This window comes from Glossina fuscipes, unplaced genomic scaffold (assembly GCF_014805625.2).
Source record: "Glossina fuscipes isolate IAEA_lab_2018 unplaced genomic scaffold, Yale_Gfus_2 3, whole genome shotgun sequence".
Classification (NCBI taxonomy): Eukaryota; Metazoa; Arthropoda; class Insecta; order Diptera; family Glossinidae; genus Glossina; species Glossina fuscipes.
Window position 1 is genome coordinate 12,146,309 of NW_023998417.1, and position 26,515 is coordinate 12,172,823.

Sequence of the window (26,515 nt, forward strand, 5' to 3'; positions counted from 1 at the left end):
GCCATCCAGATACACTTGGCCTCCATGGCGATGTATAAGGTCGCAAATGTCCGTAATTGTCTCTTCGAAAACGCCCATAGTTGAAGGGTATGTAACCATTACACATGAAAGATTACTTGCATGTTCAGATGCTTTATCGCGCAGATGTGCCATGTCTATGCTTCCATCAGAAAGTATACGTATAGGTTCAACTTTCATGCCGGCCATTTGAGCAGAAGCAGGATTTGTACCATGTGCAGAAATGGGAATTAGACAAACATTTCGGTGCCGTTTCTTTCGATTCTCGTGGTAGCTGCGTATGGCCCGTAGGCCCGCATATTCGCCTTGAGCACCAGAATTGGGTTGAAACGATATTTTATCATAACCTGTGATTTCACAAAGGTCATGCTCCAATTCCTCGAACATTAGGTGGTAACCCCTGGCTTGCTCAACCGGTGCGAAAGGATGGATTTCAGTAAAATGTCGAAAGCTGCAGGGCATCATTTCCGTTGTAGCATTTAGTTTCATAGTGCATGATCCTAACGGTATCATTGAATGCACTAAAGATATGTCTTTGTTTTCAAGCCGTTTCATATAACGTACCATTCTCGATTCGCTATGATGGGAAGTGAATATCGGGTGCGTTAAAAACGCAGAGGTACGATGAAATTTCGATTTTTCAATTGAATTTGTTAGGATGTCGTTATTAGCAAGGATTTCATCCAGAGGTCGGCACTTGAAAATCCATAGTAAATCATCGACATCTCTGGGACCCACCGTTTCGTCAAGAGCAATGCCAATCGTCCCGTCGGGGAAGTAACGGAAATTAATACGTTTTGACGCCGCACGATTTTTAATCTCGTCCACCATCAGTCCATTGCACGGTTGAATATGTAGCGTATCGAAGAAATTCTTATTGTTTATGACGTGGCCAGCACCTGTGAGAGCAGTTTGCAAAGCTAAAGTGAAATGATGTATGCGATTAGCGATGGCTTTCAGGCCTTCGGGTCCATGATATAATGCATACATTGCGGACATATTGGCCAATAATGCTTGGGCAGTGCAAATATTGCTTGTTGCCTTGTCACGACGTATGTGCTGTTCACGAGTTTGCAAGGCCAAGCGATAAGCGTCTTTGCCATCCATATCTCGGGTAACACCGATCATTCGACCAGGCATTAAACGAACTAAATTTTGCTTGCAAGCAAAGAATCCCGCATGGGGACCACCGTAATTTAGGGGAACACCTAATCTCTGAGAAGTGCCAACAGCTATATCGGCTCCGAACTCAGCTGGAGGTCGCAACAAAGTTAGTGCCAACAAATCTGTAGCCACGACCACCAAAGTCTTGAAATTGAAAAATTTTATTAGAGTTGTAAAGCGTCAAATCAAATCAATGATTTACTTACTCCATGTTTACGAGCTAATGTAGCAATGTCTTCGAAATCTTTAACATCACCATACGTATCGGGGTATTGCAATAAGATTCCTGAAATTTCTCTTCCTGTTAAATTCACGCTACTTATTGGACCTACTTCGACTTCCAATTCTAAAGCTTCGGCTCGCGTTTTCACCACTGACAACGTTTGCGGATGAACTTTATTTGATAAATAAAGCTTTTTGCGTTTGTTATGTCTGTTAAGGCAAAATACTTTTATTATTTATGATAAATTCTTAAAAAAAGGAAAAAGTGTACTCCTTCGACTTACCGCGAGCAGAGACACATAGCTTCGGCCGCGGCTGTGCCTTCATCAAGGAGAGATGCATTCGCTACATCTAGTCCAGTCATTTCCGATACCATGGTTTGATAATTTAATAGGGACTCTAAGCGACCCTGCGCAATTTCCGGTTGATACGGTGTATATTGAGTGGTCCATCCAGGATTCTCAAATATATTACGCATTATCGTATGCGGAACGTGGCAATTATGATAACCCATACCAATGTATGATCGCCAAATTTCATTCAATTTAGCCATTTCACGGATGGAGGTAATCAATTCATGCTCATCTGTAAAAAGTTGTATTTAATTAAGTAAATCATGAAAATATGAAACTTTCCAAAAGTTGTTGCAACTCCTATGAAAATTAATTAACGAACGAAATAGAAATTATATTTACTAACACATGATGAATGAATGAAAACAAAAAAAGTTCATTTTTGAAATCACTTGTAGTTCTTCAATATTAGCATCAACATGTTTTTCCAAGGATACCAAGAGAATACCAACCCTATTCTCATCCCGTATGAAGGTGCGTAATAAATATGATATTTCTGTACGTATGTATAGGTAAAAAATTTTGCGAATGTAAATGTTGTCAATTGGATTTAACGCTATTGATAATGAAATACACTTGTCGAATACACTTGACCTCCGGATTATCACACACAAATTCCGTTATTGATATTATGTCACTGATATCATCGAATGTTGATTAATTGTCGAACGTTTAACTTTAGCGTAAGGTGATAAGTCGCATATTTATCTACTCACTTAAAGGTTTATCCAAATTCAAATCCCGATTTAGTTGAATGGATTTTGGTACCGCCTTCTCGGTGAGTTCAGCCAAAAACTAAGGGAATAAGTCGTTTATTGGAATGCGTTATTAAGCGATTTCTTTTGAAAGCGGAATAAATTAACTATAAACAATAAAACTATGGAGAGATCAATTCGAAGTTTCGCAACGATCTAATAAGAATTTTCATCAGATAAAAGATAAGCAAGGGATTTGATACAAGATGATTTTTTGCATATACAAGTATCGAACTCCTTTGCACCCTTAAAAGTTAGATTTCATAAGTCTTCTTTGCCAATTTCAATTATTCTAACGTTCAAGGATATCTACTATTACAATAATACAAATCGAAATTCATTTTAAGCATAACCTATGCTCATTTCAGATAACTCTACAAAGAATGGTGATGGATAGGAGAAAATCAATTTTCCCCGCTTTCAAAATATCACTTTTAATGATGAAATATTCTCACCTTAAAACCGAGCGTATCCAACATGGAGACCACATCCGTCTTTCGCGGTCCAATATGACGACTGGGAAAATCAGATTTTGTAGGAAATAAAACATCACCCACGGGCGGCGTAGCAAAACAACGAGCTATCTTAAGCAGAGACTGCATTGCAATTAGGGACGGGGAATGAGAGTTGCAAGACGCAAGGAAATTTTGTGTCGATTTTACCGATAATCGATACATTTTACTTATTAAACTTAATGTAACCCCTTAAACGAATTATTAATTAGAAGACTCGTCTGTCGCACATGTAAAATTATAAAATGCCGGAAGAGCTTTTGGAACGATTTTAGACCCGTTTGCATTAAAAGACCAAACGAGACTAATATCAATCGATAAGTAGCAAAACCGATCATATTATAGAAATTGATAATGATGTGAATGAATTATCAATATTCAAAAAAAAAAAAAAAAAAAAAAATTCCTATTACTGATAACAGCAGCAGCTTCGTTGACCGTAGACGTCTCTATGAAAAATCGTGAATGCATTTTCCTTTCCCCGCAATGAAACGCAATAAACAAAACTCTCTTTTTACACGCATCCGACTTGCAGGAATTTTAAGATATAAAAATTTACTTGTTCTAACACATTCTCAAAATTATTGTCTCGTAACTTTAAGGTTCAGTGCGTTCATCCAAAATAGAATCAAAAAAAAAAATTTAAAAAGAAATGCAGCTTTTGCAATGTTTCAGAAATTAAGAAGCGTAAAAGAATAATGTTAACATTGGTTAATCCCCTTATTCGACTTGTCTTAGGTATAGATTTGAAAAAAAGATAGAGCGTTAAACAATAAAACAATAATTATAAATATAATAATAGTAAAATATAATAAATAATAAAATTTTCGACGGTTTGAACCCATCGTAATCTATCATCTGCCCATCAAAACTTAGTTTAAGCAGAAGTCGCATATACTTCAGAGATAAAGTGTTAGTAGAATGGGAAAATGTGTAACTGCCTGTCACTTCATTTATATTCAATCATGTCATCAGAACAATTTTGTTTTTTTTTTTTTGCAGGTTTTTAAATCAAATATAATTCTTGACTTCATCTTACACGGTTTTCGTTTTCGTATACTATAAAAAAGGCTCATCTCTTTTTTTACCCGGTTTTTTTAGCGAGCATTTCTGAAGAATGTATTCACCGTGTAAAAAGAGAGTTAAGTGTAGATGTAAGATTACACATTTTCATATAATTTGTGTATAGTAAGTTTATTCATTTCTTTTTTGTCTTTTACTTTTTGTTTTTTTTACTTTTTTTCTTTGAAACAGTTAAATTACAATAGAGTAAATATATATATATATATATATGAATGAAAATTAATAATTATTTAAATAAAAACGACAAGAAAAAGTGAAAAAGGAAAAAAAAGGGAAAATATTTATAAAAAAAAAGCGGTAAAATTAAAATCGGTGAAATATAAATATTGTACTTATGCATTGAATGCAAAAATTTTGACTTATTATTCTGATCGATACGATTACATTACACATCATAAAGATATCGGTTAAAGAGTTTTAAGATTCTTTGCTTAATTAAAACAAATAAGAAAATTCTATTCGGCGAGGGCCGAATCTCGCCTACCCACCACCATATTTTTCGCATTCTTCTCTCCAACTTCTTTTACCTGATACCCATATCGTTGGTATTATTAAGAAAAAATTATTTGCGGTGTCTATCATATTCATTTTTAGGTAGTCGGTCTTGTTTGCCTTATGATAAATAAGCATAAAACCTCAAAAAAGTGGAAAAAACAAGATTTAATCAGTTAGAACTTTGTGTGAGCATGGCCTTCCAATTTTTAGAATTTCCGAGTAACGAGCAAAAATCCAAAACTTTTTGTTTAAAAAAACAGAGTTCCAAGGTTTCTATCAAATTTAAAGTTGATATCCACATTTATGCAACTAGAAGAGTACCAACAACATACACCATCCAGACGGACAGATGTAGCGAAATCCACTCCGAATTTCACTCTAATCAAGAGTACATTAACTTTATAGGGCCTCTGAAGCCTCCTTTTGGGTGTAACATATACATTATGGACAGAAACAAACTGAGTGTACCCCCCTCAGACAGTGGTGGTAAATAAATAATAATCATAATAATAGGAATAATACACGGAATGTCAACTCTTTTAAATATTAATTAAATTAACTAAATTATACGTACTTTTACATTAGAGATAAAACAAAGTTATTCTTTTACGAATTCATTGACTGTAACACACATTTTGAAGAAGATGACGCCTGTAACAAAATTTGTAAACTGAATTGCAATCGATATTGTAAGGATTGATTATAATTACTGTTGTGTATGAGTATCGCGATGATTCAAAAAAAAAACAAACTCCAACAATATATGTGTAAGAACTTTACTATCTTATGGAGGAGTTGAACAAGTTGATCGTTATTTTTAACTGAATTACATAACAAATCGCATGAATTTATTCAAGTTTCCCTTTTTTATAATCGCAAAGCTGTACATACAATAAAAACAAATTTGGTTATAATTCCTCGACTTCGTAGAAATAAATGAACTAACTGATGATAATTGATTGGTACACGCTGCCCGCTTTCATAATATGTTAGTTATATAAGCAGCACTCTACGTGATTTTGAGGTGTGGTGAATTTCAAAGTTTTATTATAATAATCATTAACAAACATTAACAACAATTTAATTTCAATAAATGTAATCTAAACCTTTTTTGATTGTTTTTTTTTTTTCTTAAATTTTGTAAATATATTGAATATATTATATACATATACATGTATATATATATATATATATATATATATATATATATATATATATATATATGTAGCTATTTATATATATATATAATTTGGTTTAATGCATGTACATACGCGTGTATATACGTATGTGTGTGCGGCTTTGTGACGAATAATTGCTAGCAACTTGTTAATCATTGCTTCCTTAGCTGCAATAATAAATAGATACGATAATACACAAATATCTATAAGAAATGGGATTTCGTTCAAGTTCGATCGATAAGAATATTATTAGAAATCATGAATATAGCCACAACATTTGATAAATAAAATGAGCATACAAATGAGTTGCTTTAAGTGCGAATCTGACATTTTTTCAACGAGTCCATGCTTTCGGTCCATATTAATATGGTTATTTTAATTGATTGGTTATTGCTTTTGCGTAAGTAAAAATTATTTGCATATTTGTAAGCTTTTTACATAACTACTAGTTGTTGTTGTCATCGTCGTCCTCGTCGGGGTAATAGCAATACTATTAACAGGTATAGTATTAGTAGAAACAGCAGCAACAATCGTAGCAGAGTTGTAGTAGACATCTTTATGTTATTTATATATACATAAAATAGCAGCAGTTTATTAATATAGTGATAAGAACAGTTTTAGTTGAAACAGCAGTAATTTTAGTCGAAGTAACCCCGATTTTAGTAAAAAACAATAAACGGGTTTTTAGAAGTAACGGTAGGTTCAGTTCAAGTGGATTTAATTTTATTAGAAAAGAAGTATAGTAATATTAGCATAATAGTAGCCGTACCGGAAGTAGTAATAGTAGTAGTAGTAGTAGTGGTATTAGTAAGTGCTTTCATTTAAGTAAATGAAATGGATATAGAGGAAGTAAAAGGAAGTAGAAATTTAATAAAAGCGACGAATGCTTCAGAAGAAGCGGCAAAAGTCTTAACCGAAGTAACTGCAGCTTGAGTAAAAACAATTTAATGGAAGTAAAAAAATGTTTCCAATAATATAAATAACTTTAGTCGAAGTAACATTAGTTTCAGGCCAAACAGTTTTACTGGAGCTAATACTGGAGCTAAAGGTATTTTTATTAGTTGATTATTATTAAAAATAATAATATTATTACGAGTAATAAGAGCAGCTCTAGGGGACATGGCTGTGCAGTTAGTCAAAGTATCTGTAGTAGCAGTAATAATGACGTTAGCAGAAATCACAGTGATTTTAGTCAAAGTAAAAGCAGTTTCAATAGACGTAACAGTAATTTTAGTACATGTATCGGTAATTTTTATAAAAAAGGGCAGGCGTTTTAATAGAAGTATATGCAGTTTTTAACGAAATAACAGTTGTTTTGAAAAGAAGTAAAAATGCTTTTATTATTACAGCAGCAGTGATATTAACAGTTTTAGCAGAGGTAATATTAATTTCAGTAGAAGTAGCAGAAATTTTAGTAGAATTAGTATTTGGTTTAGTAGAAAAACAGCAAAAGTTTGCACTCCAACTAGTGGCAACTTTGTTCGAATCAATGGTAGTTTCAGTTTAAATAGAAGCAAAAAACAATTTTATTATCATTATCAATAATAATAATGACAATGTGGTGCCTCGCAATTAGCTTACACTATAAAGTACACTTGGTTAGCCAAGGCGGAGTATTTATTTGCTTATATGCTTGTTTTTTTTTTAATTTATTTATTTATATTTTCTTTAAACATAACTCCCAGCACTACCAGTGATCGAACAAAAACTTCTTCAGATTATTTTGGAATACCCTCTAATAATAAGAATAACAATAACAGTAATAGCATTTTTGCTGTACATCAAATGAATCTAACCCGCGTCAAGATGTTAGGATGGTCGAAAAGCTTTTTAAGAAAATTAAAGGAATAAGTTCTTCAGTGTGTAAGCTTAAAAACTATTGCGCTCAGAAACTCGGGGCTAACTATACTTGTGCTTACTTATAAACTCGATTACATAGAAATAATGATCGTTTTCGATGAACGAAATTCAGGGAGGGATCACGTATCACGTATGTTGACTATTTTCCCCCATTCGATAATACGAACAAATAGAAAGTTGCTTATGATCGCATTATTACAAGTGTATCAAGTCGAATTAATTTGCATTGCTGCAATTTTCAACTTTCTTCGTATCAATAAGACAAATACGACTATGTGGACTCATTACGTCACGCTTAGTAGACAATTCATCATGACGCTTTTTATTCGTTTCTTTCCGTCATCATGCGACAGCCATACTGAAGAGTGACAACATACGTTTTTTATTTTTACATACAAAGATGAAAAGAGAGTGAGTTTGGTTTTACGCAGAAATTGTGTATGGAATTAGTTACGGTTTGTATCAATTTCACAGAACGGGTTGTAGCTTTAGCTCGCAAACTTTTCACTATAACGTTTTCAATTTTGTTTCGCAATCAATTTATTCCTGTTCTAGGCGACAAAAGGGTCTTGTAATTTCGTACACGCAGATTCAGTTAAGCTGATTCCTATCGGTCGCCGTTTGTCAGAAAATTAAGACCGACTTATGTGACTGTTTAAAAATCGTCCGAAGAAGAATGTATATGTTCGCTTCTTTTCTTTCTCTCACCAGCGCTTTCCGGTTCGGAGGTTTACTGCGTCTATTTTTTATTAGTGCTTAGATGGAAATGTGCTTAAAAAATGATTACGAGTGTGCTCAAGCGTTGCGTATTTAAAGATAGATTATTATTTGCATTCGACGATGGTGCTATAATGTATGAATACCTGGGGTTCATGTTCTGTGTAAGTGTAAACGTTGAATAAGGCATGTGGGCGTCTTTTAAGACGCATTGAACTATTTTTACGTTCACAATTGCAAGATGAAATGCTGCTCATTATTAAATTATTGTTCTGTTATTTCTATCTACCTACAATTGCATACATATTTGCTTACAGTATAACTTAACTACAGGGAAATATTGTTCTCAATTGTGCACATTGTGTACAGTAATTGTGTTTTTTATTGGTTTTGTAAATCATGTACCTGTACTTGTGCAATAGATGGCAATCCAAAAATATCATTTTGCCTCGGAGGATGTTGTAATGTTGTTAAGACGTTAATAATTGCATTTGTGGTAGTTGGACAGGGCGCTGGTAGCTTATTATTGTTAGTGAAACTGACCCTATCGAACACGCTATGTTGACTGATGTTTTTATCCGAGGATAAATATGTAGCAGCTGTTGCTGTAATTGTCCTCAAATCGGAATCTAAAACAGTCTTAGGTGATTTGACCGATATTTGGTCAATTAAATCATTATCTTTCTTGTTTAACGTTCGTATGCGCGAAGGTGACGATATTTTGGCGACCGTAAGTGGTTTATCAAATTGATAGTTATTTATTGGTGTGTAGTCGGTAGTTAGGAGTAACAAGCCGTCTTTTTTTACGTTAGTATGTAGCGGCGAAGACTTGACATCAGATGACATTATATCCGCATAGTTTTTATATGGTACTGAAGGCGATACTATGGGCGATCGACTTGACGGTCGAGATAAGGTTTTTTCGATTTGTTTTTCGGTCAAAACTCGATCGTAGAATGTGGATGTGACTGTGGTATGTCGTATTTCTAATTTTGCGGGCGAGTAAATGGGCGTGTTCGAGTTGCGTGTGTATAAGCTTTCATAAGTAGTAAGGTTGTGTGGGGAGTAGCGATAGGGAGAAGTGGTCATATTATCCATTCCGAAAAATTTATTGTTGCTGGTGCAATTTTTCGTATAGACCGAGGTGTTGGTGGATTGACTTGTAGTAGTAGTGTTGTGCGCCATCATCGCCGCCATCTCCTTTGACCTATATGGAGATCTCAACGGTGATATGGAAGCCGATCGTGAACGCAACCTTTCATCCGGATCGACATCTGTATTGTTTGTGTTTAGGTGTCTATCTACTTTATGAAATTTTGTTAAACTATGACTTTTATGACTTAAAGTACTATGAACATCACTAAAATAAATTGGTAATATATTATCACGTCTTACCCTACTTTCGTATTCTTCGCGTTCCTCCTCACGTCTTCGCCTGGGTGAAATGTCACGTCGTAGGTCACGATTTGACCGATATTGTGGTGAGTATGAAAGCCCTAAAGGACTAGAAGATCTTACCGATTCAATTGATCCTGTGGAGCGTGTGAAGGCCTCGCTATGTTCGATAATACGAATCGATGGTCCGCGGTCTTTAGATGCTGAACGGCTACTATTCCGTGTACTACAAGCAAGATCCTCCAAGGAAGCCTTCTTACCGCTAAAGTATGTGGAGTCCGAGAACAGTGAGTCTATATATCGTTGACATTTTTCTTTCCGATACGGCTTTTCCTCGCAGAGGGTATCTATGCATTTAATGGTATTTTTTATGGAGTTGAGGCGGTCATTGATGTTTTCTCCTGTTCGAAGAGGTACTCCGGTATGTGTTCCTGAACGTCGTAAAGGTGAGGTTTCCTGGAGTAATGGAAAAATTTTTCGAAATTATTATTCAAATAATTTGAAAAATCACTGGCGTCGACGAACCTTAATTAAGCGTGTTCCTTTAGCGTTAAGGCCTTCAGACGATGATGCTGTCGGAGGTAGCGAGTTGCCTGCGGTGGTATCTGCAAGAGTCTTCTTAAGAAGACGTTCGAGTGTTTTAAAATTTTCTTTGATTAATTGCAATACGTTAATTGGTTTGCTAACCGTGCGCTCAAACTTGCTCCGAGAAGTAAGGCGTGATTCCTCTTCTTCTTTGAAACGAATAACTTTTGGACTTGTTGATCGATAAGGTGATATTCGGGTTTCGTCATCTATATTGCTTGCTTTTGATTCTTTAATCGACTGCACATGCTTTGGACTCTCTTCTCGAGACTTGGAAGCTTTGAATTCCTCAAATGAAAGCGATGGTGAAACAGCATCTTTAAGTTTTTGATTAAATTCTTTAAAGTTTTTCTGCATTTTGAAGTCAAAAGTATGCTCTTGTTCTAAAGCTTCCAAACGTGCTTCAAGCTCTTCGGTACTGGGAAGCTCCCGTTCAGTAGGACTATTCGATAATTGCCTTTCTATGTTACAAGGTTTAGGGGACCGAGAACGAGATTTTCGCGAAGGAGGGGACGGACTGTTCTTTCTTTCTTCTAACAGACGCAGACGATGTTCCAATTCCCCAGTTGTTGGTATATTACTCTCATCAGGGCTAGGATCAAGCAACATTTCCAAGGGGTGTATTGCTTGTTTCTTGTACGCCTCTTTATTCTTTGATTTCATATTCGCTCTCGATTTTTCTTTTCCCAGTTCAAGAGACCGGAATCGAAATTCTAAATCGTCAGTAGATGGAATTCTATCGTCCGTATTAATTGGCCGAGTTGGTGTTTGACTCTTCTTGTCTGCAGTAGATTTACGAGCCGGAGAAGTGTATGGACTTCTGCGTTGGAGTGACTTGGTATCTGAATTCGATGTATCCTCATGATCGTCTTCATTTACACCCTTTCCTTCGCATAAATCTAAGAATTTGTTTATATCTTTTTCATGAGATAGAGAATATTGCAGCTTGATTTTTCGTTCGATTTCATTTAAACGTTGTTCAACATCGATTTTTTCCACGTCTTCAAGTAATTTAATTTGTCGCTCAAGCGATCGGAATCTAGCCTCGAGCTCTTTGGTAGATGGTAAGTAAACAGTTTTCCGTTTCAAATGGTGCTTTGAAGGATCTCTACCCCAATCGAACGGTTCCTCTTTCGGAATCTCTTTAGGCGCAAGTTTCTCTTCTTTTGTAAATTCTTTAGCAATTGCTTTCGATAGTTGGGATATTGCTTCAGTCTCTGCTGTTTTCCTAACTAAACTTATTTGAACGGTGGCGTCATCCGCGTGCTTCAATTTCCCGTCTTCCGATTTAATCAAGTTTCGTTCGCTGAGTTGTTTCTCCAGAGCTTGAAATAACCCTTCCAATTCTTCAGTATTCGCTCGTGTTAATCGTCGCACTTTCATTGCTTTTGGTTGATTATCTAATAAAAGAACCAGTGTCTTTTTGTTCGGATCCATTTCCTCAATATTAGTCGCATCAATTACATTAGGCGGCAGTTCTGTTAGCTCGCTTGTCGTCTTTTCTATTCGCATTTGAGAAGGTGAAAATGTTTCAGCCTTTGCTTCTTCACTCGTTTGTTGGCTTTTTCCATGATTTTCATCGATCGAACAATCTTCGTTAGCGATTTTTATCTCCTCCAATTCATCAACTGCACGTTCAGGTTCTAGGACTGTTTGCTCTACTATGTTGTCCGATTCATTGAAGGCATTTTTATCATTAGCTTTGGTTTCATTATTTTCAGCCGCTATTTCATTTGGTTCTGATTCCTTTCGAGGTATATCCTCTGTCTCTTTTTTTTCTAACACCTCGAAGTTTTGTTTTTCATTTGCTTGTAATTCATCTTTAATTTCAGTTGGGATTGAGTTTTTTGCTTTCGAGTCTTTGATCTGTTGCTCTAGAATTTGTAATCGCCTTTCTAACTCTTCTGTAGATGGGATTTCGTGAACATCTTGGTGATGCTGTTGTTGTGCTTCTTGCTCAGGGGATGATTCTTTTTCGTTTTTGTTAAGAGTCATTTTAATGTTGATACTTATATTAATTGGCTTATGGCTCTCCGTTTGAGCCACTTCTCCTATATGCGTATACTTTACTAACTCTTTCCCAGTTACGTCAATAGTTTCTGTGCTTAACTTTGTTGGTGTACGTGCATCATCACTTGAAGTAATCGCTTCTTTCATTTTTGCGTTCATAGTTTCTAATAATTTTAGGCTGTTTTCACTCAGTTGTTTTTCGAGCGCTTGAACACGCATTTCTAAATCCCCAGCAGAACGTTGACCCTTCGATGTAGCGGGTCCTTCTTCTGGCCGTTTGCTTTTTGATGCTACTTCGGAATCACTTGCACGTCGCTTCTTACGTAGTTTATTGCTTAATTGTTGCTCTAGGAACTGCAAGCGATTCTCAAGATCTGCTCTTGAGGGTAAATCGGAGAAACGACGAACCATTCTTTGGTTAACAGGAGACCAAGGTTCGTAATTTTCCGATCTGTAGAAAGCGCTGGTTGCATGTGCTTCCGAGGTTTCATCGTCATGATAGGGTGAACGTTGTGCTGGCGATTTGCGATTCGGATTAATTGCGCTGGGTTTGATATTCTCTCCATTCGCTTGGACTTTAATTTTTTCTTGAAGCTCTTCTATAAGTGCACGTTGCTGAGTCCGATCCTCTTTATTTACTATTCGATTTTTATCCAAATATACCCCGGGGGGCATAGGGGGTGCATTAGGTACAACGTTTTCTTCGATTAATGAGTTTATTTCTTCTTCTTCATCTCTAGAGGGAGAGTGTACAACTGCGAGAGGGCTCTCAGAAAGTGCGTTCACCTTAGATTCTTCATCCAACTGCTGTTCGTGTATGTTTACTTGCAAATTTTCGTTCGGTGCTTTATTTTCAGAAGATAGAGATTTAGTGTTTGATGAAGTAAGAGTTTCATTTTTCTTTATTTTCGATTTTAAAATTGGTTTTTCGTCAATAGGTCTCGAACTCATTCTTCGTTTTAAGGCCTCATACCTCTTTTCAAGTTCCGCTGTAGACGGTGGCTCAGATTGACGGCGTTGGTAACTGTCCGATTTCTGAATGTTTTCTTCAGATGAAATAATTTGTTTAGGTTCATCCGTCTTTAAATTTTGAGACAATTCGTCACTGATTTGGTTACATTTTTCATGAAACGCTTCTCTTATTTTACTTTTATCATTCTCCTCGTATTCCCTTTTGTTAATTGCGTTTGTTTTTACTATTTTTTGGCTATTTTCAGGTGCATTTTCATTGGTGGTGGCTTCATTATTCTTGTTTTCTGTCGCTAATTTTTTATCTGGACTTTGTTCACTTTTTCCACTTTTTATTTTATTAGCGGAATTATTGTTTTCCGCCCCATTGCCTACGTGTTCTATATCTCCTTTACCGAGAGTTTCTGAACCTTGGTGTAGTTGCAGATTGTCTTCAGTCACAGATTTATCATTTATTTCTTCGGCGCATTCGTGGACTTCGTTGAAATTTTCTTTACACTCAGAAGAATCGTCTTTCGCAGTTTGCTGTTTCTCTGCCTCCTTTTTCTCACTTCCTCCGTGAGAAGATCTCCTCTTAGAAGGCTTACTTTTAACATCTTCTGCGATTTGTTTTGTTTCTTTCTCATTTTGTATTTTTTCAGAATGTACATGTTTTTCCGCTGAGTTACTTTCTCCATTCCTTGTTTTGTTAACATGACTGCTAGAATTTGTGCACTGTTCCTTTTGGCTTAAGCCACTGCTAATTTTCTTTTCGCTTTTTACTGGACTATTTGATTTTTTAAAATTTTCATTGGCTTCTGCTTCTGAAGTAGCAACACTTAAACGTCTTTCTAAAGCTTCAAAACGTTTCTCAAGTTCTTTTGTAGATGGGGGAGATTTCTTCTTCATCATGTTGTCTCTATTTTTAAGCTCTTCCTTCGTTTCGCTTATTCCCTCATTTTTACCATCGTCAGCGGGAACAGCTTTGCCGTTTTTAATAGGGTTGTTTTGTTTATTATTAGTTTTTTTATCGTCTAAATCATCGGGCGGCTCTTTCTTCGTCTTAGAGGGATGATATTTTTGTTTACTTTTATCACGTTCTAAAGCATTGAAACGATCTTCCAGTTCGGCAGTTGACGGAATTCTACTAAGTTTCGCCCGCGTATTCGATCCTTGCTTTTCTGTTATTTCGCTTTTACTTTCAGTTTCAGGTATACTCTCCGCGTCCTTATTGTGTTTAAGTAAGTCATTTTTGTCACATTTTTTGCCACGACTATTATTTACATCCTCTTCTCCTGTCTCATCAACATTATTTTTGCGCAAGTCGATATCCTTTTTACTGATAGAATCGCTAAGCGTATATTGTTTTTCAAGTAAACTGGAGCTAGTGTTCTTGTTTTCATTTCTAAATATTTCGCGTTTTTCCGGTTGTCGTTGGGTTGGCAAACTTGACAATTGATTTTGATCTGTTTTTACTAATTGTAGCTCACGTTCCATGCGATGGAAGCGCTCCTCCAGAACTTCCGTTGACGGAATCCCCCGTTTTTCTTCGCCTTCCGAGATCAGATTACTTGCTTCAGTTGAGAGACTTGTTTGGCTAACATTGTAGCTAGTTACAGGTTTAAAGTCATAAGATAGTTGCATACTTAAGCGCTTCGGAAGGAGCTTATAACTTTCTTCTGCGTTAATTGTTGATGATCGAGTTAAGGTCATTCGCCTCGGATCTCTTCTTTTGGCACTAATGCTACTGACTGAATGGCGTTTACTCTTATCATTTGAGTTACATTCTCTTACTTCCTTTATTTTTTCAGGTAATATCGGCATTGCTCCGTTATCTATTTGCGATGTTGACAGGGTCTTCTGTATTTGTACCATCAATTCCATTGTTGCTTCTTTAATTCGAGCTTCCGGCGATTTTTCTGAGTAATCATCAAGGAATTCTAATTTGTGGGGGGATTCTTCCAAAGTTTTGGGTTGCTCTGCGGACAAGTCAAGCAGGTTAATGGGTCCCTGAATATTAGCACTTGTTTTTGTTTCTGTTTCCTTGTAAGAATCTACATATTCCTCTTCATTAAGAGAGTATGGTAAATCCAGCTTATTAGGGCGTTCTACATTATTTACACGTTCGAAGTATTGATTTGTTACACCTTCATCACTGACGTCAAATTTTCTAATTTCATTTCCATCTCCACTGCCCAGAGACTCTGTAGAGTCAACAAATGTTGACGAGGTCCCTATCTTAGAGACAGCAAGGCTTCTCGATATATTATGTGTATGTGTATGTGACAGTTGTTCAGTGTTCGGTGTCTTTGAAATGCAATCTAAATTACTTGTATGGCTGTGTAAAGGCTTTAGATTAGGAGAAGCCAAATCTCCAGCTATGGGTGAGTATTTAATATCCGGCCAAACTGGCTCAGTGTCGGATTTTAAACGAAAACAGTCACATTCAGTAGCACTGTCCTTCTTTTTAAAGAGATCTTCGTACAAAATTTTATTAACGGTATCATCATTCTTTTCATCGCCACTCTGGATTGGAGAATCCGAACCCATCAGGACAAATGGAATCTCGCTTGATGATGGCGCCCAGGATTTCGGGCGTTTACGATCTGTACTTTCTTCATCATTAACAGAATAATGTTCTTGTAATTTTGATGATGCATTTTTTGTTTTGCGTGCATTTTTTGAATTAATATTTTCTGCACTTTCTTTAGAGGAGGTATTTGTACGATTTTTGTTTGTGCTTTGGTCCTTTTCGTCACACAAGCTAGTGTCCGTACTGGATCCAGCATCATTATCACTTTCTTCGCTATATGAAGAGGAATCGCTTTTACCTAAATGACGTCCACGAATTTTTCGAGAGTGTAAACCATCTACACTTCCAGAGCTTAACATTGCAGCACGTTCCGCTTTAATTTCCTTCCATGTTAAACTGTCACGACGTCTTTTATTGTCATCGGTGTTGTGCCAATGAACAGTTTCACCTCGTTTTAACTCCTTCTCAGATGATCTCGGTTGTTGCTTAGTTTGCAGCACGGCAGGCAATGAAGGCTTTCTAGCTGGTGGTATGGCGCCAGTAGGCGGCCCCGCCCTTCTTCCTTTATTCGTAACAATTGCCGGCCGGCCTAGCAACAGCTGATTTACAGGAGCTGTAGCTGTTGAGGAAGTAGTACTTTGACGCGCTGTTGAACAGGCCGTCGTTAGAATGATGTGGGCTTGCTTCTGTCGTTCACGCAAACGGTCATACTGCTTTTTAAGCAAAGAAATATCTAAGGCCAAGCGCTCTTTGCTTTCAAGGACTTGTTTTGGGACAGTTACTGCGCCTCCTGACTGCCCTTGAGAGCCTCTTCGACCCCACGGGAGACCCCACACCGTGGCTACTGCCAAACGAGAGTCTTCATCCGTGTCAGGCTCTTCTTCGTCGTAGTATAGGCTAAAAGTATTATCGGTTGTTAGACTTTTACTGTGTTTACTCTTTCGTTAATCGAAACTTACTGTATTCCTGGCTTATGTATTAATGGGGTAATATTGTAAAGATGTTTATCTCTAAGCTTCTGGATATCCGCGATCGGTCCTAGTTGCACAACTTTTTCAATGAGACCATTCGAATCAATGAGATGTCCATTAAGAAGTTCGCTAGAGAATGAACCCATTTTACCATAGAAATCATCGGCACTGCGTGTACTTAATACTCGCCTGAAAAAGAAGAAAAGGAAGCTGTATAGCTATATAGCCTCGTCAACTGCGCGCATGTGCGCATCTTTGCATTGTTATTATTTTTCTCGTAAATTAATCCTGCGAAGTTAGTTCCCCTCAGCCTTAGGGAAGGGAGGGGGGGCTAACGTTTCATAAATGTAGTAATTATAAGTTTAAACAAAAGCGACTACACGGGGACTTACTCTTCCAATAAGCTCCACAACACTAAGGCAGTACGCAGGAGGATATCACTGCCTTCGATAAGCACTAAATCCCAAACGCGTAGCACGCAGCTCATAGGCAAACAGGTACAAAACATTGTGAGAAACCATTGCATTGTAAAAACATTAGTTAACGGTGGCTCATATGCATTCTCGATTGGACCCTGTAGCTTTTGCAAATGTTTCGCTAGACGGGGAAGTTTTGTTTGCATCAGTTCCCGAAACACGGCCATATCCGCTTGTAGACCGCCCATTGATCCACAAAAGTAACCAGGTGGAAGAATGCCCTCGACTAAATAAACCATAACTTTTATAGATTCAGATTCTTTTTTATCCATCACTTGAAGTATAAGGGCACCAAGCATGTTAAATCCCTGAAAAATAATTGTCAAAGCCTATAACTTTTATCCGTAATGACAAGTGCAATGTCTCAACTTTCTCACCTGACAGTATCCAACCTCTGGATTGTAGCGCGCATATCCTAAAAGTATGCGTTTCAATTTTGCTTGATTTGTATCGCCTGCCGGACCCGTGCATAAAGTTGATCCAGTCCGGTGTAGGTCCTTTATAAGTAAATAACTTTAGCTCAGTATTCGAACTGGGCATGTGAATAGTCGTCTGTCAACGTTACCTTAACAATTTGCACCCCAAGTTCTTCGTCATCTTCGCGCCATTTTTCGCAAAAGCACTTTTCTTCTTCCTTGGCCCAATCAATCGATTTTGATTTCATATATTTCTCTGCCAGGGAGAGCCATAACTAACCAATGGAAATAAAGACGCTTAGAAGTTTGCTTTGTAATCAGAAGAACAGCATTGGAATGCGTACCTTGCGCCTGAATTCTGGAGGTATACCGCCCGGAAGACGTGCTACCAACTTCATTGCATGTAGCCATTGGATGTAATCAGAAACGGCTTCATCGTTTGTTTGTTGTGCATCGTTAACACAATCTTCCTGCTGCTGTTCTTCTTCTATATTTTGGGAGCTCATATTGTTCTTATTGTTGTCTTCTTTATCGAAGGACGATAAAAAATTTGAATAGCTGCCGTTTTGGTAAGTAATCGTTGCTACGTTTGAAGAAAAAATTGCCTTTGGTGGTGGAGGCGAAAGGCTAAATCGCATTTTCCGATGGGCATCATCTAAAAACGTTACCCAAGCAAGCAACCAATTATTTTAACTTATTTCATATTTTTTTAATTTAAAACAAAAAAAAAAAAAAAAAAACGACTATATTACATCTAGGTAAAGTCAACCGAAAAAGAAAGAAGAAAACGAATTGGAACATGTCTAGTCTAGGATGATAGCACTCATAGGCACACACGCTTGCACTTGACCGTTCAATTTAATTCTAATAAATATTGATGCAATTAGCTCATAATTGTTTTATTGAAGGATTTATGACTATTGCATATGTATTAATTACTTTGACCTGATTGATCATGGAATTCTCGCACTCACACACATCGTTGCATCAAGTCTACAAAGCCTCGCATAATATCAAATGGAAAAGCTTAACGAACGCAGTAGATTTTACGGAAATCTTACACGTTTTTCTCGTCCAGTCTTTATTCATTTTTTATTTTCTTTATGTCTATAAAAATCAATTCTCGCAGACGTATATATGTCGCATATATATGTATGTAAATATAAACGTATACGTATATTTTGTATATATTGTATGCTTTATTGCATTCAAGTGTAACTTACAACATCCGTGAAGTATGCAAACTTAATTGGTTTACATAAAAGAGTAAAAGAGAACAACAAAATAGAAATAGAAGATAGAGAGTGAGAGAAAGAGAGAGTATTTAAATTTCTTTAATAAAATTTTGTACTTACTGTTATTCATAAAATTCAAGCAATGAAGCGATGGAAGTGAAAATATTTCTATGCTTTGCTGAACACATGCTTCTAACGCAAAAGTATACAGAGCTTGCTAAATATATATGCAGGCTAATATAAATGAATTTGCAAAGAAAAAAAATATTTTATATCGATGAACAAAGGATATGCGTGCCCTATTATTTTGTCATTTCTTTGTAATATTCCTGAGCCTCCGTAGGGCGTACGAATCAATGGTTCTTGGTTGACGGCCGTAAGTTAAATTCAGAAATGGAATCTATGCACCCATAAACGCGTCCGAAATAAATAAAAAAAAAAAAACCGCTGCAAACAGCTGCTACAAACATTTTTGAGAATCAACTGACAATTGTTTGCATAAATAGGCCCATAGTCCATCCATCATTAATGGAAGCCCATCATCTGCAAACTAATTACAAAATTTCCCATTCCATGGGATGGCGAAAGGCACGTTATAGTTTCAGCTGCCCGATCCATCAAAAGGCAAAAAAAGTACTTATCGAGATTCGTAGATTGGAAATATTTACAACGGCGTCGAGGTACTTTACATTTGAAATTTTTGCTCGAGATTTCTGCTACCGCCTTATACATGTGTCTACATATTCTTAACGGAAGGCGCACAGACAAATTTCTGGGCAATAATTTGTCCTTTTTTTTCCTCTCTTATGTCATCTATGTAGGATTATAAGGTAACGCAGGCTGAAAAGCTAGATAAATAATTTCATAACGCTTTTGACCGCTCAAGGATGCTACGACAATCAATGTGATCTTATGTCAACAAAAAGCCTTCGATTGGGGAATCTAATCGTCTGCGGCGTCGGATTGGGTCTGCTATTGCCTGTGAAGATGACTTTTTTCAATCTCGTGTAAAAGATTCCAATAATTTATGTATGGAATAGAAATTGTAATAAACGCTCGAAGCGATATATGCTAATTAATCCTAGTGTCACTATGCACTCAAGTACCGTACATACCCCACATTTTTCGTTAGTCGATATATAAGATACTGTTCTATGTTGTCTTCTATGAGTCTAAAAATATAAACAAAGCACAAAAAAAAAAAGAAAAGGCAGATGTGCAAAAGCATGCAACAGATGTGAGAAATAATGACTTTGACGGTTTTTTCATTTATGTTCGTTATGTTTTGTAAGGAGAGGGCTGTTGCTTACTTGCTACATTCTGTGTATATGATGTGCGTGGGCTCACATAAAGTTATGTAACGAAGATGCTGATGACGATGGTTAGGTTGATTATATATTCTGACATTAAAAAGGTATGACTGTTATTTGCATTTCGAATAAAAACAAATGCTCGATGAAAGTCGATAAGAATTTTGAATGTTTTTTTGCCATCATTTTTTTTTGTATTTTGGAATATTATAAGCAGACAGTTAGTTACCTTTGTGTTAAAATGTTATTTATGTTTTCATTGCACATTATTTTGTTTTGTTGAAAGTGAAGAAAGAAACGAAAACAAGAAAAATAATATCAATATTTTAAAGATTACATACTAAGCGAAAGGAAAAGTTTACCATTCGACTTGCGTCGAATATGGAATATCCATCACTCCCTGAAAAACAACTCAATTTTTCTTGCTTAACATTTCTATTACTAATTGACACATCGTTGGACAGAAATTATTTTATACATGCATATTATCATGTCTCCTTCAGTTTCGCTCTTGTTGTTGTTGTACCTTGGATTTTGTAAGGTCATATTTAGATAGTTTTCGCCTGTTTTCCAAACTGCGCTCTGGAAAACGTATAAGAAAAGATGCGCTCTTGCAAAGTTCACTGTATTCCCCACATTGTTGATCAGCGTGGACAGAGAGACGGACAGACAGGCGTAAATACTACGCTAGAGCCTCTTGTAGATATTTTTGGATCGGATTGAAAGGTTTATCAAGCTTTACCTTCGGTGGGATGAGTATAAGGAAATCAGGGAGTAATGTCTGTTTAATGTTATTAAAACACAACCAGGCCCGTTTCCATATTTTCAAAATAGTACATCATGATGTCACCACCTATTGATGAATGCTTGTGTTAGAAATCTAAATACAAAGAGGATGCCTGCGATGACCATAAGTGCACACCAATCGCACGCGAAGAAGGCGGGTCGATAAGTGACGAAGTGTTTATTGCATCGGTTCAAAAATAAATATCAAATAAAAAACAAACATTAATTTCCGGTTTTGACTCGACAATGAAACGCTTCAATTGATGCAGCGTATCAGAATCCTTAAGCGGCATGCGCGCCCGTCAACTTCAATCGCCATGCGCCTGAATGATTTTCTCAACTTATTAAAGTTTGTTATCTTGAAAAAAGCGTCGTCTACTTTGAAACGCGTCTTGTGCTTCTTAAATATATATAGCTGGAGTATATAAGTGGAATGACAAGGGTGCATACAGCGCTCTTAATGGAAGTATGTTCAAATTGACTTTTACTTAGGAACTATTCAAAAAGGGTTTGGCTTCTGTGTGTTCTGGAACAAACATTGGCTCGAGCATATAGGTATGTTGAAGAGACATTTGCTTAATATAAGTTTAAATAAGAGGTACCCCTATTATCACTTTCTATAGGAAGGAAAATTCGAGAAAATAAAACCGTTTCTACTTTACGGACGCTCTTGTCATTCACTGTGTATTTGGGTAAAAAATTTTCAAAAAAAAAAAAAAAAAATTTCAAAGCAAAAAAAAAAAAAAAAATAATAGTAGCGATGATAAGCAGAGCATTTTTGTTCTTTTAAATGCTTTTACAACATATATACGTATAAATGAGTATGTATGTGTGGTATATAAGTTCTTAAAAAAATATAACTTTTTTTATGAAATACTTTATCTTATCTATATATTTACCCATGTTCAGCTAAAAGACAACCCAATAATCTCGGTCTAGTGTTAATTTCCGATTCAAGGATCTTCTGAGGAGAGCTTATGAGGCGATTGGTTGATGCTGCTCATGTCACTACTCATCAATCTTATTCTTAATTTCTTTCCTATTTCTGTTGTTATGCATTCCATGCATTGCAATCAATATTCAATAATTTGTTTGTTATTTTTATTATTCACATTTTATCAATAATTTTATTGATTTTGTTTTTATTTAGTTTAGTTTGGTGCAACGTCCTCTTAATTTTATATCAAGTAGATTGTAACATAAGAGATCTGTATTCGAGTTGAAAGAAATTGCAAATGCCACTCAAGTTGACGTCATATATGTTATGTTATAGAACTTATTTAACAGTGTAAATAAACGCTATGATGAATAAACTTTTAAATGTAAATAAACGTGAACGAGTTTCGATGTCAAGATCTTTGCCAAATTTCCCAGTGTTCCGATAGAGTAAAAGGTAAGTAAGGAAATCATTTTTGCTTATACAATAATTTACAATCACATAAATAAATTTAGGTTTTGGTTTGCATTTTACAACATGTGAGAAATTTTGATCGATAAAACGATTAGCCGTTCCTTTCTTAAAAAAATATTTCTTAACTTCTGAAATATTTACATATTTTTTGTGTTTATATTTTGCCTAATCAACACTCACGCATACGATAGGCATGCATGCATCTTGGATCTTCTTGATCTGCAGAGTTGGCTAATTTTAGGCCTGTCATCACAAACTCTATGGCGTATAAAATCAAAATAATAGTTCATGGAGCTGTGGACGTACATTGTCGAATGTAGACTAAATTTTTACATTTTCAAATGCAATTACGATTACGATTACTATTAGAAACACTGAGAAAAATTTAATGTAAGCTTGTCTTCCGTTATACAATAAAGAGTATACGAATTTTCTATCAAGCCATTGCATCCTTGCTATCATAAAAAAGATGAAGTAACGCGTAGAACGTAATACTAAAATTTTCTCATTTTATGATAATGTGAACGACACTCGCTTCTACGCAAGCCATTACGTGATATTCATCATATTGAATATCTTGTTCTCTACATTCTTCATCTTGACACGTATGAAAGCGGATGGCAGCATAAATATTTCTTTTCATTTACAAAGCTCATCCCCAACAACTATTGCTATCTGTTTACAATCCTTCTAGTCTCGAATGTTATTGTAGGGTATATGGTCCCAACAACAAAATGCAGATAAGGATAAGGAAAGCAAGTCTGAAAAATGATTAATATATGAACTCATTAAATGAAACGTTAATAAACAACTCACACAAGCCTTAGTCCACCATGTTGGTAGACATGTTGCAGCCGACTTTGGTCGTCTATTAGCAAAGGCCGAACTTAGCATCAGACGAAATCAAATCTATAGTATATTTTCGACACTAATTAGAAAATCGCTTGGGACACTTGCCTTTTCATATTCAATTCAATTTAATTTCATATGTGAAATTATGTTAAGAGCTTACATATCTTAAGAAGCATTAACTCAAGGATATAAAGTTTTATTTGAAAGGAAATTAAAATAAAAGATACTTCATCGCGTTAAAAAAAAAAACAAAAAGCTGCGTAATAAGTAAGAAAAACAAATTCTTGTAAAAGTGGAATTGCACTTGCAACCTTAAGCAATAATATTTACTTTTGTTCACCTTATGACGTATTTTGTATGACAAAAACATGCAAATAAGAATTTTCTGCGCTATTGCTTTGTGACATTTTCTATATTTCACTGGAACGCAGACGTATTTACTGGTAACGCTGTGAAGCATTTGTGTTACGGATTAGTATGGAATCTAGTGCAACTTCAAATGCATTCACTCGTTTGTCTGTCTGCCTCATAACTAATCGCAATGATCGAACAATGACCTCGTATATATATATATATATATCTTTAATCGATTTTTAAAGATTAAGAATGTTATTACTAAGAATCTTATTATATACTCACTAGATGATGTAAACGTATGGTATGATAATTGTGGGGACCTTAGTTGACCTTATCGAGACAACTTTTGTACAAAACTTTTTGAGAAGTAATTTTGCTACACTTGTATTTTTTTTATTCAAATTACTCTAGTATTTTAAGCAGTCATGAGCACAAAAGCATACATGTGAATCCTTAGGTTTATCGATTTTTGTGAATTTGAAGGACGGAACTGAAAGAACGGACAACTAGAAAGACTAAAAAATTGTGTTTGAGAAGTTTGGGCAAGTACAGGATGAAAAACAAGAAAGGTGAATACGGGAGAAGGACAGAAGAACAGAGGCAAAGAAGGCGAAAGGAGAATAAGAAAAATGTGTTGAAAAAATGAAAGAGTGACAATTAGAAGGACAAAAAGGGTAAAAGGTCGGAAGAGCTAAAAAAAAACAGGAAAAATAGAAGCAAAGAAGAGTAGGAGGAAGGAAGGGAAAAGAAGAAAGTAAGAAAGCAGAAGAAAGATAAATTGAGAAAAAGGGAAAAGTTAACATACCCCCAACTTAAAAGGTCGAAAAAATGGAAGGACGAATAAACAGATAAAAGGCAAAATTGAAAGGTAGGTCGTGGATCATGTAAAAAGACAGTCGGAGAGAAGGAGGCACGCCATCTAGACGCGCTGTCGATCTATGTAGGACGGGTATGCGGGAAAACAATAAGATAGACGGGCGATAAGGGGAGGTGAATACGACTATTACAACTGCTACTATAAACCTAATAAAGTTATTAAATACTTTAAAAGACGAATAGTCAAAGGTCTCTCAAAGGAACCCTACCGCACAAATACAATGTGCAATTACTCGTTTAGCACTAGCGCTAACACTGATAGGGTTATTATAGAATTTTTTGGATATGAAATCGACCTAAATTATAAACTTTTTTCGCTATCGAATTTCTTTTTTGGAGCGTATCTAAGATTCGTTGATCTTCACCCTTTAACTCGACTGAGCATTGTCTGCTCGGTATAAGGAGCGAGTTAATATCCTTTATATGCAAAAAGCATTCCAAGCTTATGAATGTAATATTTTCTCTTTGTTTGCTTACATACGAACACGTCTAAATGAAAACGTGTATGTGTGTCACTACAAACGGACAAAACTTATATACGTACATAAACATAAGAGAAAACCTTGACCTTGTTTTGTTTGCTTCACACTGTGACACATGCACTTTATATAACACTTTTAATGGACGAAAAAAATCATTCATCAATTCTTTCTGAAATTAATCACAGATTTTTCGGACCAAAAAAAAAAAAAAAACCAAAAAGAAAAGCTAAACGATTTTCTTTCATGCGACACAAATTCATAAAATTCATAATACACATGTTCGTATGCGTATGTGTAAACGCGTAGCAAGGCGCCCATAAAGGCACTTAAATTTATTTGAATTTTTTTTTTTCTTTTCTGGTATTGATTTTCTCTGGTGTTATCATTGCGAAAGAAAATAAAGAATTACAGAACAACTGCGGTGAATAAACATAAGATTTTAGTTGAGTTGCTTGTTGTTGTTTGTTTCTGTCTCATTTTTTGAATATTTTACGGAAATTTACTTATTTATGATTATTTTTTGATTATAATTTTTTATTTTTTTTATTTTTTTTTTTTAAAGTTATTTAGGATACGAGGACAAGAGATGAGATGAGAACAAAAGCTTAAATCAAACTAAGCACAATACAACGAATCATTAATGCATTCGGAAAGTCTATGTCATAGAGGTTATTGTACACTATACACATATGCACACATATAACACAATACGCACAAGTATTTTTACTCATATATGTGAGAGAATGTTTTCCTTCTATCTTCTAACGTGCTTCAGCACAAAACCTAACTGATTGCGAATATCTTAACAGCCTTAGAACTTAAACTAAACTGAACTGAACTTTGTTTCTTTTGGCTTTTTCGCGAGTACTCCTCTTTATCTAACTGACAGATGGCCGAGTATGCGCAGTAATATCTTTAAAGATTCACCACTTACCACATTGTGTACGCAAAATGCAACCCACAAAAGCGCAAAGATAATCCTGCTGGCGTTGAAGTCTGTCTCGTTCGATAAGTACATGCTCTAGGAAACACGCCATTAAACGCATTTCCACCTTCAGTATCGCACAAATATCGATTAATTTCCACGTGCTTAACAGTTGCAATTCGCTAGCATCGCATTGCTGATATACGGCATCTGAGTTGGTCACAAAGTTTGCCAGCGATTGGCAGAAATACTTTTCGCCATGCAAACGACCAGAGCTTTGGCGCTGTCTACCGTAAATATCCCATAGTAACGAATCCAATAATGGTTTAACAGTGCTTCCAGTAAAAAACAAGCAAACAAAACATTATGCCGTTCCAACAGAATAGGAAAATGTTTGCAGACCTTACCTCATATTTCGTATGCAATTCAAAAAAACAAAAAAGAGAACAAAAAAATAGAAACAGAAACACAAAACTAAATGTGACATAAAAAACTTTTTTGATTTATTTCAATTAATTTTTATAAACCTGGCGACACATTTTTATGGTACATGAAAATCTACTCCGAAATAAAGGAAATAATAATAAGTC

At 35.7% G+C, this 26,515-nt stretch overlaps 2 protein-coding genes across 19 annotated transcripts in view; both read right to left on the reverse strand.

Annotated features, from left to right (window-relative positions):
- The window catches only part of LOC119634611 (glycine dehydrogenase (decarboxylating), mitochondrial), a 4,389-nt gene extending 1,024 nt beyond the window's left edge, over positions 1–3,365 (reverse strand). The window contains 5 exon segments of the mRNA XM_038028862.1: positions 1–1,326; positions 1,389–1,614; positions 1,689–1,989; positions 2,474–2,552; positions 2,968–3,365. The exon segment at positions 1–1,326 is cut by the window's left edge and continues 100 nt beyond it. Coding sequence (XP_037884790.1) covers positions 1–1,326; positions 1,389–1,614; positions 1,689–1,989; positions 2,474–2,552; positions 2,968–3,189 — 2,154 coding nt within the window. The 5' untranslated portion in view covers positions 3,190–3,365.
- Positions 3,366–4,393: 1,028 nt separating this feature from the next.
- Positions 4,394–25,832, reverse strand: LOC119634435 (golgin subfamily A member 4). Of its 18 annotated transcripts, none has more exons than XM_038028597.1 (14): positions 25,410–25,497; positions 23,626–23,734; positions 23,250–23,342; positions 21,922–22,230; positions 18,915–18,935; positions 18,036–18,346; positions 17,841–17,966; positions 17,653–17,772; positions 17,192–17,583; positions 16,788–16,988; positions 10,440–16,725; positions 10,278–10,370; positions 8,763–10,208; positions 4,394–5,253 (listed from the first exon to the last, which is right to left on the reverse strand). In XM_038028597.1, the coding sequence occupies exons 4-14, from the start codon at positions 21,923–21,925 to the stop codon at positions 5,209–5,211; spliced, it is 9,045 nt and encodes a 3,014-aa protein (XP_037884525.1). In that variant the 5' UTR covers positions 21,926–22,230; positions 23,250–23,342; positions 23,626–23,734; positions 25,410–25,497; the 3' UTR covers positions 4,394–5,208. The 18 variants fall into 18 exon arrangements, with proteins under 18 accessions (XP_037884525.1, XP_037884524.1, XP_037884526.1 ...); XM_038028596.1 differs by having other exon boundaries at positions 23,616–23,734; XM_038028598.1 differs by lacking the exon at positions 23,626–23,734.
- Positions 25,833–26,515: the final 683 nt, after the last annotated feature.